The following is an 18861-nucleotide window of genomic DNA, read 5'->3' on the forward strand; positions in this document are numbered from 1 at the left end:
ACTTGACCACTTGTCTACTTACATGACGTATTCCCTGTATTTGGCTCAAGTAGGCGTGAAGACTGCAAGTGTGTATAGAACTTTTGATTACCCGAGTGGACACACTTGCAAAAAAGCGTTTACAGCTTCTTTTTTTTTTTAAAAATTATTAATTTTCAATACTTTGCATTTTAAAATACATACATAAAATACATAAAATACACTCATCAATAAAATGTGCAACACTTTATTTTACTACCAAATTATATTGATTTAACGTACAGTTGAATGTTTTCCTTGACATCTCGCGATTTCGGTGCATGTGAGTTTATGCTTAGCCTCAAATACCACTCCAAAGTGGTATTCAAGATAGTGTGGGTTTAGTGTGCATTAAGGGCACTGCACTTGGGCAATTTTAAGACATGGGACAGTCTTGCGCACTTACTTCCTGTCACGTGCACGTATTCTCAAGTGGCAAAGACCGGAAGTGTGGGTATTTGGATAGGGCAATAGAGCGCCATTTACTTAATTCCTGAAATGAATCAGCCCTTTGAACGAATTGAATGAATGACTCAATGACTCACATTTATATGCCACCTACTGGCAGTTTTAGATTCTTTTTTAGAGTATCACTTCATAAAAAATAATCATATTTCCATAATAATAATAATAATAATAATAATAATAATAATAATAAACATTAAAAGGGATCATTTACCCAAAAATGAAAATTCCATCATCATTTACTCAACCTCATGTTGAATCAAATAAAATATTTCTTTCTAAAGCTACTTTTTGTATTGTCTCTTTGATGATCTTTTGGGGGTAATTTCTCAGCTAAATTTGACATGTGATTAAATTGTGACAGTTTGGCAGTTTGACACGCAATCCGAATCATGATTCGACACAAAAGATTCATAACACTCCGAAGCTTAATGAAGCAGTGTTTTGAAATCGCCCATCACTATATAAGTCGTTATTATTATTATTTTTTTTTTGCCGTACCAAAAATATTCTCGTCACTTTACAATATTAATATTGAACCACTGAACTCACATGAACTGATTTAAATATGTTTTTAGTACATTAATGGATCTTGAGAGAGGAAATGTCTTTGCTGGCTATGCAGGCCTCACTGAGCCATCGGATTTCAACAAAAATATCTTAATTTGTGTTCCTAAGATAAACAAAGGTCTTACTGGTGTGGAACGGCATGAGGGTGAGTAATAAATTACATTATTTTACATTTTTGGGTGAACTAAACCTTTAAAGTTTGTGTGCACATAAAGGCAGGTGTCCCAAAACTTTTGGTAATATATATACAGTATATATATATATATATATATATATATATATACACAGTATATATATGTATATATACAGTATATATACAGTATATATATATATATATATATATATATATATTTTAGGGCTGTCAAAATAACGTGTTAATTTCGAGTAATTAATCGGAGAAAAAAAAACGCGTTAAAAAAAATAACGCAGATTAATCCATTCCGTATTGACCTTTGGAACCTGGAGCCGTTCTAGCCACCATTCGACTGTAAAATGAAGGAGGGAGACGAGAACGCGCTGGCGCTGCCTGGATCATTGATTGGAACATTTACTTATAAAAAACGGAATTTGCATATCACCGGAGATCGTCCACTCTAAAGTACCACATCAATGCAAAGAATCCAGGAGTTAACGTTAATCCGGAGGTACGACCTAGCACGTCCCGTGATACCAACTCTAACGGTCAACGACAACTTCAAACCATGCGTGCCTCAAAAGGCTTACAATGAGTTAGAATAGAAAGATACATAATAGCTACGACTCTGTACACTAGGCCTACTTGCTTTATGCAAGCATATAGGATTTACCCTATTATACATTATCGACACAAATTGTCTACAATGTATAATACAAATAGACACCCACAAATAGTCTATAAACAAAGCATCAGGCTGTCTTTGAGTTCACAAGAGCGGTTAAAGTTTCTCGTCAGGCTACAGAAGAATAACAAAATCCCTCCGTTAAATTAGGTCTAATACATTGTGTGTCAGGCAGACCTATAACAACCCAGCCACAACATATAATTGCGAATAACATGCCTTGACACAGGCCTGAGGTCAGCTTTCTTTGCTGTTTGAGTTAACATGTACTAAACATGAGTGGAATTTGCACCGCAGTGCCCCCACACCTTGATGCTCATGACAAGTATAGCATGTATAGTTATCTTTATTTAAGTGTATTAGCATAGGTGTGATTGGCAAAGGACAAAAAAGCAGGAAACTATACGGTGCACTTACCATGGGGGCGGGGTTTGTTATTGGGGAGGGGCTTGTGGAGGGGCGTGGCTTGCTTTTGTACTGTTTTTTTTTATGATAAAGTTATGTAAAATAACTGCTCAGTGCTGCAAAACACACAACTCTGCTAATGCTAACTAGATGGCGAAATACACAACTAGAAAAAATAGTCTGCAGGTGTATTTGAAATGTTTTAACTAATCATCTTGTAATGAATGTCATTTCAGTTCTACTTTCTGAGTATGAATTATCATATGCAGTAAAAGACAACAATACTCAAGCACTGTAAAAGGTTTTGCCACAAACTCAACTGACTTCTGTATGATTTGTCTCTTCAGACCTTACTGTACATGATTTATGAGCTTCTACAACTTTTGACCTCCTAACTGAACTCCTTTCCACAAACTGATCATAGAAATAAAAACAGTATAAATAAAATGGTAACTTTACAATAAGGTCTCATTTATGTATTAAACAACATCAACTAACAATGAGCAATATCTTTGCTACAGTATTTATTAATCTAACATGTTAATGTTAGTTAATAAAAATAGTCATTCATTGTTAGTTCATGATAGTTCACAGTGCATTAACTAATGTTAACAAATGAAACCTTATTGTTTGTGCTTAATAAGATTAAGAGAAAACTGTTATTCATTTTTATGGTAACACTTTATAATAAATGCAACCATAATCGCACTCTCTCAATATTCAAAGTGCAAATAAGACCAAATTTTTCTTTGATACAGAGCTAAGAGATGGTTACAACTACACTGCCCAGCCTAAGATAGCTTTCATATTGAGAGATATTTGCATTCATCAGGGAGCCGCTTTCAAATGCGGGGTATTGAAATCATGTTTGAATGCGCCCTCGTTTACTTTCACTTTCGTGATCGCGCGTACTCTGTGAATATGGAGCGGCGGCGACCGTTATACAACTGAATTAAATGGTTTTTTTTTTATGTAAATACAAAGCAAAACGACAGTGGGGGCATAATTTAAACGTAGCGGTGGCATATTCTTTCCTAATCATCCTAACACTCTGTCATGGCAACATCACGAGACTACTTTTCGCCTCGACGAGAATCTCGTTACAATTTAGTCTCGCTCGTCACACCCCTATAAACTATATAACAGCATAGGCCTATTAGTTACTAGCCCAAACTGGACGGAGACACGGAGCGCCCTGTAACTCACTGACCTGCCTGCGTTCACAATTAACACGGTGCAGATGGGAGGGAGAACGGCTGACTACACAGTTTATGGGAATAAATTGTGTATTTCCCTCACAATTGTCACAAAAACTCACTAGTCTGTATACTGTCTGGTCTCTCTGCGCGTTGCTTTCGAGATCATGCGGCGCGATTTTTTTTCCCCTCACTGCTGCACGAGTCTGAGTCTGCGTGAGAATATGGGGGTGTGGCGTGAGATCGTGAGAATTGGGTCAATTGCGTGAGTCTCACGCTGAATGCGTGAGAGTTGGCAGCCTTGCCATTACTTAGCTAAATTAGCCCAGAATCGTTTAACATTAATGTTATGGAATCATGACAAAAATGATCAATAGATTGGTTAAATTTTACTAGACCTGCATATAAAAATGAAAGAGAATATATTGGATTTGCTTACCTGAATCATCCGTGTTCACTGAAGCTATTCACGTGAGTAGATGGTTGGGCGCGGTTGGGTGTGTGCGCATTCATAACGGTGCGCGTACACTTTGAACTTCAATCGTGACAAATGATTGGACTACTTGCGGAGTGACATGACGACATGAATCAGAGGCACAAAAAAGGTTGACAGCGGTGAGCGGTCATTATGTTTACCAATACTCGACCCATCGCAACCGCCGCAACCCTGACCCTGACCCTTTTTTTTTTTTTTTTTTTGCATGATTTACGAGAGCACCATTTTCAGGTCGGAAAATCCGGAATTCCGGATTTTTCCGGAAGAATCACACCCCTGATTAGGTTTAAATCGCCGTCATGCATGCATGAATGATATTTTTGCAATTTTACACATAATAATCCACGATGATCACATTACACAAAACTGAAATTGCACGTCAAAATAACAGGCAGGTTTCTTCAAGCATCTTAGAGACACGGCCACAGTTCTCCTGGATTTAGTCTGTCTCAGTTTCATCTGTTTCTTCATGTAATCACAGACGGATTTGATGATGGTGAGCTCTGATCTCTGTTATCAGTCTTATTGTATATTCAAAAATCTCACTGGATTATTACAATTAATGGCCAAATGAGGCCATTTCCTATTGACATACTACAGCAAAAGATATAAATAACTGGCTTAAAACCTTTTTTTGGGGGTGAAAGTACTGACGTGCCTAAGACTTTTGCACAGTACTGTATGTGAACCGCTTGCAGAATCTGTGAAAATGAGAATTATTTTAATAAAGTAAGAGTGATAATAAAAAATGCATGTTATTTTTTGTTTAGTACTGTCCTGAGTAAGATATTTTACATAAAATATGTTTGCATTTAGTTCACAAGACAAAACAATAGCTGAATTTATTAGCTCAGGACAAACAAGAGACTCATGAACAACCGTCTAAAAACATAAAAACAGTCGTAGATCATCAGGTAACCACACACAGTATTGAGAATCAATGGTTCACATACTTATGAATGGGGTTATTTAAATAAATTCAGCTATTGTTTTGTCTTGTGAACTAAATCCAAACATCTTTTATTTAAATACTCAGGACAGTACTAAACAAAAAATAACATGCATTTTTTATTATCCCTCTTATTTTATTAAAATAATTCTCATTTTCACAGATTCTGCAAGGGGTTCACATACTTTTTCATGCCACTGTATGAGCCTATGACAAGCACTGAGCGCGTCTGTCTCTAAATGTCATCATTTACTTAACCTCATGTCCTTCCAAACCCATATGACTTTCGTGCATCTTCAGGACACAACATGAAGATAGACTATTTTAATGACTGTCCCAGTCTGTCCCTCCATTAATAGTCTATTTACCCATAACTCTGATGCTTAAAAACATTAATTAAGAATCACGAATCAAGCAGTTTAATCCACGTCTTCTGAAGAGACATGATCACAGATTTAATTTAGGCTTATTCACATGTAAACACTGATCCACAAGCAATGTTTGCTGCATTCAAATTTGGTTATGGAAGCAATTGTAACGAGTGTAAAATCAGCATTATTATTTTCACTCAAAATCACCTTTCACTCTTATTAAAATCTCTGATTCTCTTATTTTGTGTATATTATTTGATTTTATTGTATTGTCTTTTGATTTAATTATGCTGGTATGTATATTTTTGGAGTTTTGTATATGATTCGTCATGACATATACTGCCCCTTTAAGAGACGCTTAACTTTGAGCGCATTCTCTCCTCTCTCAGTTCACGCTAAGCTAAACTGAAAGGATGATGTCTGGTGGCTCACAGAGCCAAAGATGATGAAGTTTTTGAGAGAGACCACAGAATGCATGTTTGTTCATTTTAACACTAACTTTAACTCTAATATATTTGCAACATTCTGAGAGGGCAGCAACTTTTTCACACCAAAAGATATTTGAAACCTTGAAAACCAAAGATATGAAAGACAACCCATAGCCATGTCTCTGGAGTGATGTCATTTCCAGTTGTATTTATATATGGAAACACACGTACCTTAAAATTGGAGCCCAAATGCCTTCTCGTGGAAGACTTTGATTCCTCCTGATTCATACTGTGGTTGTGGGAAGATTTCTTGTAAATATTTATTTTTGGCATTTAATTCACAAATTCAAGAACAAATGAATGTGAGTATTTGTCATCTTTAATCTTCAGATTACTGTTCTCTCCCAAGAACTACAAACTCCTACACCTGTAAACCATAAGACTTTTCTCACCTCACATCAGCAGAAGAGTCTCCTGAACTGAAGCCATATGGTTCAATCATTGACCGATTCAGGGATACAGTGCGGGGTTTGGTAGATTCACTTTGAATCAGACTGAAAAACAACAACAATTAATCCCTCATGCTGTTCCAAAATGTATGACATAGAAGACTGACCATGCAATGATGATTCACAACAGTGACAATTATTCATAATATGAATATGCATTTCATAATCATATATGCAATCAATATGGCCAGTTTGGTGACTATATGCTATTGTGTGAAAACTCGTGATTTGAGACCCATGGCAAAGAGGTAAAACCATTATAATACCATTATAATCAACAGATTCTCTCTCTCCCAACTTTTCACATATTCATTTTAAATTGAAAATCATACCCCAACATACAGTATATGTCATAATGGCAAAATTATATCCCAATATCCCCATAATTGTATTAATAAATTATTAATTAATTCATTCATTTATTCATTTTTATTATTATTAATTATTATTATTATTATTATTATTATTATTATTATTTTTTGCGGACTACCCCTGCCTGGCTTAGTCTTTGGACTGCCTGGAATCCCGAGGTTCTCCTCTCATGACCTGGTTTTGTTAGCCTGCCCTGTACTGTCACACACCTACCTGTTTCCTGGATTCTCCAGTAGTCAAAGTTTGTCTCTCTGTAAGCTGTGAGCAACCTGCCCTCCAATCTGTCCCTTCACTAGTCCTGCCTGCCTTGCTGGCTCGGACCCTTGCCTGCCGTGACATCAGTGTCAGCCTGCCCCTTCTGGGTTTTTGCCTGCTACTCAGCATCTGTTTCTTCCTGGCTAAGGATTGTTTTGGTTCTGAACCTCTTGGGCCAGATTTTGCTGAGTTTTGCATTTGCAAATAAACCTTTATTATTCACCTGCCATTGGGTTCTTTCTCGGTTACTGGCCCTGACAGTACCCTGCATGTCAAAAATGATGTTAAAGGGGTACCCTTAAAAAGTGACGCCAAAGGGGCCCCGACAAAGCATTCATATGTGATGAGTTGGGAGTAAGAACGTGTTGCTATAAAAAGCAAATTTGCATTTTTGCCAATAACTAACTCTGCATCTATGCATGCTAGCATCAAAATCCTTGCCATGAAAACTCTTCCCTTGAATCCTTGCATAAAATTGCACGTAGCATATTGCTGTCTTTCTGATTTGCACAAAATTGGGTATGCATCTTCTCAAGATATTCCAGGTAAGAAGATGTCAAAAGCCTATTGATTCATTGAATCGTTATGGAGATATAGGCTAATATATTTCTGTGTGGGGAGGGAGGCCCACTGTCCTCCAGATTTTAGCTCCAACTTGCCTCAACACACATGCCAGGAAGTTTCTAGTCAAAGCCACTGAAAGGCAAATCTGCAACCTTTAGCCAAAAAAGTGTAACGGCTAACGCTGCTGCTTTGTCGGTACTCAGGGAAGGAGACCAGAGGCCATTTTCTTTGAAGGGATATCAATGGAGGAGAGACTTCACTACACTGAATAAACCACTTTTGTGAGGAAATAGCTTATCATTGTTCACTAATCTTCATCATGTTTTACACTAAACAATATTTTCATTAGAAACTATAAGTAGATTTTATCTTGATAAAAATGTTATTTTTAAGAGAAGGCAGAGTAGGAAACGTCAAGACAGGTAGGACTCATTTACGGCATTTCCACCACCAATAAAAATGTTGTAGTATTAAATAATAGGCGTTGTGTAACATTGGCTAATATATTGTCTGAAGAAAATAAACAATATTGATGTTTTTGTTCTTTGGCTTTCAGTTTTTGCCAATTATAATAAGACTTGAATGACTATGACTGCCATTCACTATGATGCTGATATAATGCATTTTAATGAATAAAGAAATAATAAAAAAAATATTTAGCTATAAATATTGTATTATATTGTTGTTTAATGCAAAAATAAATAAAATAATGTTGTGTTCTATCTGTGGCTTCCAGGTTTCAACAAATAAATTAGATTTGAGTTGTAATGATTTATGATGTTGTTTATGCCTAATAGTGATAAATTAATACAGCTTTTTAATGAATAAAGGTAAACAAAATATAAAGATTTTAATTTGTATTCTTTCTATTGCTTTCAGATTTCAAAAATTAAATTATAATTACATTTTCAGTGACTAGTATCACTGATACTGTATGTATGCCCAATAAAGCTGTTTTTTTTATTAAACACATTCAAATCTAATCTTAAATGTGGTTTTATGGATGTAATCCTCATGAGATAATTTTTGAAAGAGCTCTAAACTTTTTGTTTATATTTCATATGTATAGTGACATTTATATTATGAAGGGAGTTTGGGTTTGTTTTTGTAAGTGTAAAAAAGTTACATTTTTCTAGTTATGTCAGGCTCTAAAATATTTTTTGGGTGTAGAAATTTAAAAGTTCTATCTTGTAATCACAAATAACTGATAATTTATGTAAATATATTGGTCAAAAAATGTGAAAATGAAGAACATTCAGTTCTTTTGTAATTAATTATGGCTCTTTTAAATAATTCAGTTCTATATTTTGCCACTCCTGTAATTAAACAAGTTAAAATAAGCTGTTATATTTTAGAAATATCTGTACATGGGGGGCCTACAAATTTTGCCTTGAAGTCAAAGTTTCAAAACCACTACGCTTAAGAAACTTTTAAAATCATTTTAAGCTAAAGGAAGTGTTTAGAGTTTTATATTTTTTCAGTGTACTGGGACTCGTGATGAAGTCAGACCTGTTCCTCCAGCTGTCATCAGACTGTCCTTACCTCACATGAGCAGAAGTGTTTCCTGAGCTGATGTTTAAAGGGTTATCCATTGACTGACAGCAGAGTTTAGGAGATTCACTTTGACTGAAACAAAACAGCAATTCAACATTGTTTTATTTTCATTAATCTGTTTCTTTCTATTATACACAGCAGACTGGTCAAATAACATATAAAAAATAAAAATCAAATGCTGAAATTTGCCACAGCACAGTAAAACAGACCTAAATGAGATAATGCACTGACTCACCATTCCTTTGTCTTTGCATCAGTTTCTCCAGAGAGACTCTTTCTGGAGGCCATGGCACCATTCAAAATGTTGATTTTATATCTGAAAATAAATTGAGCACATATTGGCAATTCAGAAACTTCAAAACATCAAACATCAAAAGTCAAAACTTAAGTATTCTGCCTTAAGTTACTGTTCCAATCAATCCAAAGGAATCTGCGATGTCTCACTGTAGCTGTTATTTTTGAATGTTAATATTCTTTTGTGAGGTTTAGAATTTGTTTTGGAATTTGACAAGTGTTGTTATTTGCTCATTACTTAGCTGTTGAAATTTGGTGACATTCAGTTCTTCATTCACATATATTACATTACAGTTTTACATGTTACATAGAATATGACTTAAAAATATGTAAAACAATCCTTAATTTTCTAAGATTTTGTTTTAGTTTATATATTCAGTGTGTGAAGCACAAGCTGTGATACTTACTTTGTCTTTCCTTGTGTAATTCCCCTCTTCTAACCAAGTGCTTCCTTGATTCTTCTGTTGGATAAAGGTGCAGTAAGCGATTTCTGGTAAACGCTGTTGATATTTGAAACCACCAAAACAAACACGCGCATACCCAAAGGATCACATCTTAATGCCTCCGCCCCCACATTCACGTGCACACTATGCAACACAGACAATGACTATAGCAAAATCTGCTGTGCCTGCCACCCGAGGGTATGATGTCATCAATGAGGGAAAGCAATTTGTGTTACTTCAGGTTGAACATCTAATTGTTATTTAGCTCCTCTACTCCTTCGATGGCAAACTCAAAATCCCTTCCAGCCCAAAAAACTAACCTGAACAGCTCCAAGTAACTAATATATATTAAAAATGTGTCAAGATTAAGGGGTTATAGCGATCACTAAAAAGAAAATTAATATATTAGGAGTATGTTAGCTCAATTTTAGGACACACTTTGGGAGCCAAATGCTTAAAATGGGAGGTGGAGGAGGTTTAAAAGTTCCAGGCTTATAATAATAATAATAATATTGCAAATAAATAAACAAGCGAAGATGACACATGAGTATATTTAAGCAAAAGACAACATGTCTTAGTTCTGCGAAACAGCAAAACCAATGTTACTACCGCACTGAGAAGAAATAAAGCAATCTCCCGCTCCTTAAGGTCTCGCCAACGCTGGAAAGCTTCTCCCATTTTAATGTGGGTCCTACCTCTTGCCTGATTGTAACCTTTCTTTTTAAAATTATATTCCCCTGGCCTTTTCCTCTTTTGTATTTTCTCTGCCATTCCTCTATAGTCGTTCTGTTTGTCTGTTTTGTGTACTGAGCTCTCTCTCCTCCCCATCATGAGTGGACACAGCATGAGTGTTTCGGTGCCTGGTCTGATCCACTTCTCAACAATGTTTTTCAAAAATCACTTACTGCACCTTTAAAGGGTTAGTTCACCCAAAAATTTAATTTCTCACCCTCATGTCATCCCAAACCCGTAAAACCTTCTTTCATCTTCGGAACACAAATTAAGAAATTTCTGATGAAACCCGAGGGTTTCTGAACCACAAATAGGCAACAACGTAATTGCACCTTTTGAGGTCCAGAAAGGATTTAAAGACATCGTTAAAATAGTCAGCGTGACTGCAGTGGTTCAACCTTAATTTTATGAAGCGAAGAGAATACTTTTTGTACGCAAAAACAAAACGAAAACTTTATTCAACAGTTTTCTGGACATCAAAAGGTGCAATGACATTGCTGCCTATGTGTGGCTCAATGTGTGAATTTTACTTTCACTTGTGGAGGAGGAGTCTATAAGCCAAGGGTGTTCAGTTAAATTTCCAAGAGCTCCAGTCTCTGTATTTCCTTCCCAGCGGAAGTCCAGACAATACTTTTTACAAAGAACTACTGCTGTCCACATGGAATAGTTATACATTTCCATGTGGACAGCAGTAGTTCTTTGTAAAAGAAAACAGGATAAGGATGGGAACAAATTTGCAAAAGAGACCTGACGCACAAGGTAATGAAGAGTGCAGAGGTGCAGAGGATAGAGCAAAACAAATCACCGGTCACGGATTATAAGTCTAAAACGATCATTTTTAAAGAGAAATGTCAGAGGATTTCTATATAAGAGAAGAGTATCTTAAATTTGCACTGCCCTATTTGTTTGAACCGCGAGAGGCATCTAAGCTTACAATACTCCTACATCCTGCGTAATACATCGCGTCAGAGGATTACTCATTTGGCGCAAGTCGACTTGCACATTCTGCGTACAGTCATCTGCTGGAAGTAAGTTATTTGAATCTATAAAGTTTTAAATAAAATTACATTCCCGGACAGTGCATGATTATGATTCAGGCAGCGTTTATGACCCGTAACGCTGCCTGAATCATAATCATGCACTGTCCGTTGTTGGATTTTGGGTTCGTTGTTGCTGTCACCTTTTGGCTTGCTTAGTTGGGGACACTTGATATTCAACAGTTTTTGATCTGCCTGCATTGACACCATTGTATGTAAACTGAACTGAGCTGGACGATGAATGATATGAATATCATTGATGAATATCATTGCGCCTGCTGCACCCATGGTACGGCAGCAAAGTTCCTTGATTATTACGCCGGAATGAGAGTATAGTTCGTAGTCATATCAGCCTAGAAAATCGCAACTTTTCATTTTCTGTCGGTCTTAGTACACAATGTAACTACAGAAGAGTCAAGTTTTAAATAGGAAAAATATTGAAACTCTTTGGTTATTTTTGAGCGAGATGCTAACGGTCCAATCAGATTCAATGAACTATGCTAAGCTATGCTAAAAGTGGTACTGCCAGACCCGGAGATTGGCTGAATGGATTCGAAAACTGTAAAACTCAACTGTTTAACTCTAGGGGAGTTGGAAAATGAGTGAAAATGAGTGTTCCTTTAAGCCCTGAATGTTTCTAGTAAAGCCCTGAATGTTTTGTTACCTAGTCTTTCACATAGAGCTAAACAATGAATCAGAAATACAATTGTGAATATGATTACAGCTGCCATGATTACCCAATCATGAAAAGTACATATTAAAGCATCGTATTTATATTTTCTCCCTTTGCATCAAATGTACTTACAACATTCTTTTGCAGTGTTGCATTGTAGCCAATCACAGACATGTCACTTGAATGCAACGGCCAATCAGATTCTGTTGCACTCCGTTACACACCAATCTGTTTGTTTTTAGCATTACTTAAAGTTCAGCGGTCTAACACAGTGCTCCTGAATAGGCTTGTTCAAGATGCATCGGCGCTGCACAGACCGATCGGCGTATGACATCAAAGTACCGTGAGAGAGCGTTTGGAGAGCATCTGACTCCTTATGCTTTTGAATCGCTCTCTTGGTACTTTGATGTCATATGCCGATCGGACTGTGCAGCGCTGATGCATCTCAAACAAGCCTAATGTCCAGGGCCTTAAACTAACTTTTTCCACACCCGATGACGGCCGGTGACTTAAGAAAATTTACCTGCCAAAACTGTATTTTACCAGCCATGAAACAAAAACAGGTAGTTATGACACCAGTATTTTAGATACCAGTGAAAATTCTAAATCCTCTATTCCAGGGGTCTCCAAACTCAATCCTGGAGGGCCACTGTCCTGCAGAGCTTAGCTCCAACCCCAATTAAACACACCTGAACCTACTAATCAAGATCTAATTAGGCAAACTAGAAAGTTCCAGGCAGGTGTTTTGAGGCAAGTTGGAGCTAAACAGTGGCTCTCCAGGAACAAGTTTGGAGACAACTGCTCTATTCTGCAATCCTCCAAGGAGGGCACCCTGAAATTCAGATGCTTTGAATATTGAACTTCCCACATAGCGCTCCATTTCGCATGTTCTAGCACTTGAATACTTATGTTGGAAAGGGTTAAACTTTCATGATGATGCAGCACTGACCGTCAGCTGTAGAGCGTCATTCACGTTTGTTCACATTCATTGCATTGTTAGAATTCATAAAAATGACAACTGACAGTTTCATATACTCACCAACAAAGATTTTTACTCACATTTGGCACTTGGCGAGTGTTCATTTTAGGCCCTGCTGATGTAAAAATGATTGTGATAGATTAACCCTCATGCACTGTTCAATTTCTGGTGACTGCCATATGGTCCGGGTCAAATTGACCATATTTGGATTCAATACAATTCCCCAAAAATCACACTATGGAGAGAAAAAAAAAACAACAACATACAATCATGTTTAAATAATTAACTTTTCATATCAGTACTGTCCACACACTAAAGAATATTTGAATTTATGATTTATAAAAATATTTTATACATTTATAACAAGAATATTTTAGTCTAAACCTAAAGTAATCTTGACAAACTATATATCGTTTGAAAGCTTTCAGACTCTAGTTTTCATATTTGGTGAATGATTTTCAAAAGAAATGACAGAGCAATGTGCTCACCTGGTCCTCATGTACATTCCTCCCTATATATTGTGCTTGAGAGTAGGGCAAAATCCAGAAATTCAGCGAGCGACCCTCAAGGACCATTACGGATTAAATAATCTTGCAGTGGTCTGTTTAGTCCATGACAGAAGAAATCAATGAGTGCAAAGTCAGTCAAGTCAGATAAATATGCAATGTCCAGAAACTTTTGGATGTGGTAATCGAAGGTTATGATTACATAAGCGGATGAGACGTACTGCTGGATCCATGGTGGTGAAGTATTCTGTAATGTACTGCTCCAAGACTCGTAGGTTGAGGATCCTTTTATCTAAAGTACAGGCAACAGATCAAAAACACAGAAAGGCAGTCCAAACAAACAACAAGGCAGAAAAACACAGGCAAAACAGGGAAATCCAAGAATGGGCAGAGAACAAGAAACCAAGAAACACACTATCAGTGTGTTCTAAACGGGATCCTTGATTAATTTTTTTTTATGTGTATTTGTATGTTTATGTTATTGTTGCTGCTTTCTTGGCCAGGTCACTCTTGTAAAAGAGATTTTAATCTCAATTAGTTTTTTAAACCTGGTTAAATAAAGAATGAAATGAAAATGAAGAATGTTAGGGTTTAAGAGTGTACAATGTGAAACATCATCTTATGAATACCCAGGATTAATTAACCATGGGTAAATTATGAGCAGTGTGATATGTGAAGCAGGACAACCCAGGATTCCATTTACCTGGGGTTTGAAATGATATTTCAAGATTTTGCCAAAGTAGATGTCACTGTTTTCATCACTTGATGTCAGAGTGGGTAAAATCTGATACACCCTTAATTAAAATACAAACATTCACATATTAAAGGTGCCCTAGAATTAAAAATTTAATTTACCTTGGCATAGTTGAATAACAAGAGTTCAGTACATGGAAAAGACATACACTGAGTTTCAAACTCCAATGTTTCCTCCTTCTTATATAAATCTCATTTGTTTAAAAGACCTCCAAAGAGCAGGCGAATCTCAACATAATACCTAATAGTACATAATAGTATGCCCCCAATAGCCCATGTTCCCAACATTATGAAAGGGATTAGACAAGGGCAGCCAGTATTAACGTCTGGATCTGTGCACAGCTGAATCATCAGACTAGGTAAGTAAGCAATAACAACAGCGAAAAATGGCAGATGGAGCGATAATAACTGACATGATCCATGATATCATATTTTTAGTGATATTTGTAAATTGTCTTTCTAAATGTTTCGTTAGCATGTTGCTAATGTAGGCTACTGTTGGTTAAAGTTACCATCGTTTATTACTGTATTCACGGAGACAAGAGAGCAGTCGCTATTTTCATTTTTAAACACTTGCAGTCTGTATAATTCATAAACACAACTTCATTAAATCTCTCCAACAGTGTGTAATGTTAGCTTTAGCCAGGGAGTACTATCAAACTCGTTCAGAATTAAAATTTTAAACACCCAAATAAATACTATACTCACATGACCCGAAGCATGCATGCAGCATACATGACGAACATCTTGTAAAGATCCATTTGAGGGTTATATTAGCTGTGTGAACTTTGTAAATGCACTGTATTATAGAGTCGCGAGCTCGATGGGCAGGGAGCATGAGATTTAAAGGGCCAGCAGCCCCTGAATCGGTGCATAGTTAAAGGGGTACTTCACCCCTGGAAAGATAAATGTGTATTTAAAATTGGTCATTTATGTAGTAGAAATGTGAAATTATTTTTGAATTTGGAGCTTTCTAGACTGAGAAAAGGCAGAAAATGTATTTTTGACTAATGTGGATGAAAGACAACAAATCCCAGAATGCACTTGTTTTGCTGCCCTTGCGAGGCCACGCCCAAACCACGCCTATCGGTTACAGGCGGCATTACCAGGAAAATTCAAACAACTAGGCTTGCTTTGTTACATATTAATTCTATAAATCGTGAGTTAGTTCATACATTTACAGCGAAATGGTGCTAAATTGCTTTGTACCTGGATGTACACCCAAAACCAGGAAAGGACAAGTAAGTTTCCATAATTTTCCGATTAAGTTAAAGATTTGGAGCGATGTAAACAGTGGCTGCGGGCCATCAAACACCCGAAGTTTGGAGATGACACCGTTATAGAAAACCTAAAAAAACACAGAATATGTAGTCTCCATTTCAAGCACGAGGACTACGAACCAAATATCCTTGCAATGAAGAGAACCATTCTGAAGGACACCGCAATACCATCGATATTCACTTTCCCAGAGGACGAACAGCCTGGGCATCTGGTACTAAGCGTATTCGCCTAGAGGTAAGACTCGCTGATACTAGACTGATAACACAGTAGCCTATATGTAGTGTTGTAGGTAGCAGTAAAACTGCAAACTTAGCAAAGTAACGTTAGATAGACAATTACATATAAGTTGCATATAAGTTGACTGTTATCAAAGTAAAGCCACTGTTCTGTAAAACTGAGTTAGTCTATTTATCTATTTATGCTAACGTTACCACAAAAGCCTGTTGCTGTATTGGTTGAGATGACTGCAGAGACCGATAAATTTGCGAGATGAACCACTGATGTAGTGCAGACAAAATAAAGTTAATTACTGTAAGCTTAAAAATATAATTGACACCCACTTTTGATAAAATCTTTGATCTATGTCCGTGAGTAACCTCAAACGCACATATGTATGGGCGTGGTGAAACAATGCGGAACTACTACTACTGTAGTTTTAGGCCTCTGGCCAAAAAAGCCTCCGATGACGCAAAATGACGATTTTTGTGTCATCGGAGGCTTTTTTACAGAATAAAAATGCATAAATCTCTCATCTCGGGCTGATATGAAGGGGGAAATCACGGTAATTTGAAAATATTAGTGGTATTCTACTAATACAAAGCTTAATGCTAAATCCTGAAGTAACCCTTTAATGATGCCCCAAAATAGGCAGTTAAAAAAATTATTTTAAAAAAATCTATGAGGTATTTTGAGCTGAAACTTCACAGACACATTCAGGGGACACCTTAGACTTATATTACATCTTGTAAAAAAAAAAATTCGATGGCACCTTTAAATCAGAAATCTAAATAAAACTATGCATAATATATTTACCCCTCATCAACTGCAACTTACTTGGCACTAAAATCTGTGGCTGCAGTGTGTGTAGAGCAGCAGTTGAAGCGATGAGGATTCTTCTCAGAGTCCGTCTCAAAAGGTCGGCTTTTCCCATTTATCCATGATGCTGTGCTGCATTGCCTGTGTCAGAAAGATCTGTCCAGCTTTAGTTTGCACTGGTGAGACTATGATCACACTGAACATCAACATGTTTTCTCAATCATAACATTAATCTGTCTCCTGTCACATTCATGTCAACTTTTGTTCTGTTGCTCTGTCACAGGAAATGCCCTGCGTTACGAGGTTCTGACCAGCAGATGTCCTCTTTGACTGATGTGTATGAGAAGACCCGTTACCATCCAGACTGGCATCGGGATCATAGACATAATAAATAAATGTATATTATGTCTATTATAGGATAATGTACAAGTCAATGGATCTTGACATGGCACAAGGAAAACGTCTAGTCAGAGATAAATGTCTGTGAACTGCCTTGGCAGAAGGACTGACACCCTTACCATGTTTTATAGGCTACACTTTTGAAGGATATAATTTGTCAAAAGGCTTACAGAGCTCTTGATAAATTCAAAGTATTAATGAGCTTAATTGAAAACACATAAGAACATTTATAATCCACTATGACCCTCATGTTTATGTAAATTTCATATTACAGATTACTGTTTACATTGTACATATTAGAAACATATTTCCTATTTTTCATATTTACATATGGTTACATATTTACATTTTTTTGCATGTAACTTAGAAATTAGAAAAGTAATTAAAAAGAAAATAAAAGAAATTAGAAGGTGTTATGATATGCAGGTTCACAGGTTTGATAATGTGAATAAAGTATGTGTGTATTGAGAGCGAAACCGTTTTGATCCAGTCAGTTTTGTAAGCTCACAGCATTATGCATATATAGCCTACAGATAATTGTATGGCCTACCTGTACAATAAATGCCGATTTGTAGGCCTACATTTGAACTGAATCATTATTCGGTGTTTACATTTCAGACAGTTTCCGTGACAACAACAGCCACCACATAAACACAAGAAAACACGACGTCTCAAAGCTTTTTTCGATTAACTCGCAAGAATCAGCAGGTTTTCATCTTCACTTAGCACAGCTCAGTTCTCTTTGCTGCTCGCGCAAACTGTTTAAAAGACGCGACTCTCATCAACCAATCAGCATCGCGAGTGGGAGGTCTACGTTTGAATATTAAATGAGATGTAACGCGTTCTAAAATCCACTGTGACGTCACTCGCTGAACTCCTTTATAATCCGTGTAATTCTCGCTCGCTCTTAGTGAGTTTTTCCTCTCCACCACACAGTCCACGAGGATTATTAAGAAAGAGTAATGACCGAGCGCTGCGGAAACTATCGACGAGAGCACGGAAAGCGATCTCGCGGGCGAGTATGACCGCCTACTACAAGCCAAACAAACTCAAAAATTCGGGGGTCTTCAGTGATTTCTTCGTATTCTCGCGGTATTGTTGGAGGAGGTCAACTCCTTTCGTGATGTGTGTGGTGAGTGGAAAATGACTAAATCTGCATTAATATAACATGCTTATAATAACAAAAGATATATAATAAAATAAAAATAAATTACAAGTAATATGCTCCCATGGGGACCCACTGTTACCCAACCCTAATCAAATCTGATTAACACACCTAAAACTTTAGAGACAATTTTGCAACTTCTTGGACAAACCTAATCTAGATTATTATTTTGCCCACTGATCTCTATTCATATTTATATAGATCAATGAATTTGCCATTATGATGTCATATAGTGACATTTAGCTACCAGTTTTAGCTACTTTCAATTGAAAGCAGTTGTTGGAAACAAACTTTGCAGGACAGTGGATCCCCAGGAGCAAGGTTGAAGACCTCTGAAATAGATTAACAAATAATAACAACAACAATAATAATATATACTTTATATAATATAATATAAAAATAAAAAACAAAATGATAATGAAAAAGAATGATAAGAAAAATGATATAATATAAAATAATTAAAATATATAAACAACAATAAAATATGATATTAAAAATAATACAGAGTAACAGATAATAATAATACAAAATATACAAAAATATGTAAAATCATAAAAATATCAAACAATAATATAATAAAATAATAATATATAA

The 18861-nt window shown here is 36.3% G+C and overlaps 1 protein-coding gene and 1 long non-coding RNA gene across 3 annotated transcripts in view; both read right to left on the minus strand.

The window, feature by feature from the left end:
• The window catches only part of LOC125260214 (NACHT, LRR and PYD domains-containing protein 12-like), a 40410-nt gene extending 34145 nt beyond the window's left edge, over positions 1-6265 (minus strand). The window contains 2 exon segments of the mRNA XM_048178453.1: positions 5948-6005; positions 6169-6265. Coding sequence (XP_048034410.1) covers positions 5948-6005; positions 6169-6218 — 108 coding nt within the window. The 5' untranslated portion in view covers positions 6219-6265.
• A 2697-nt stretch (positions 6266-8962) lies between these two features.
• On the minus strand, positions 8963-17396 carry LOC125260531. Of its 2 annotated transcripts, none has more exons than XR_007183064.1 (7): positions 16722-17396; positions 13856-13926; positions 13617-13729; positions 13209-13363; positions 9672-9725; positions 9206-9286; positions 8963-9042 (listed from the first exon to the last, which is right to left on the minus strand). It is a non-coding gene; the product is annotated as an uncharacterized LOC125260531 (long non-coding RNA). The 2 variants fall into 2 exon arrangements; XR_007183063.1 differs by having other exon boundaries at positions 13837-13926.
• Between the last annotated feature and the right edge of the window lie 1465 nt (positions 17397-18861).

Source organism: Megalobrama amblycephala, linkage group LG24 (assembly GCF_018812025.1).
Source record: "Megalobrama amblycephala isolate DHTTF-2021 linkage group LG24, ASM1881202v1, whole genome shotgun sequence".
In the NCBI taxonomy this organism is placed as follows: domain Eukaryota; kingdom Metazoa; phylum Chordata; class Actinopteri; order Cypriniformes; family Xenocyprididae; genus Megalobrama; species Megalobrama amblycephala.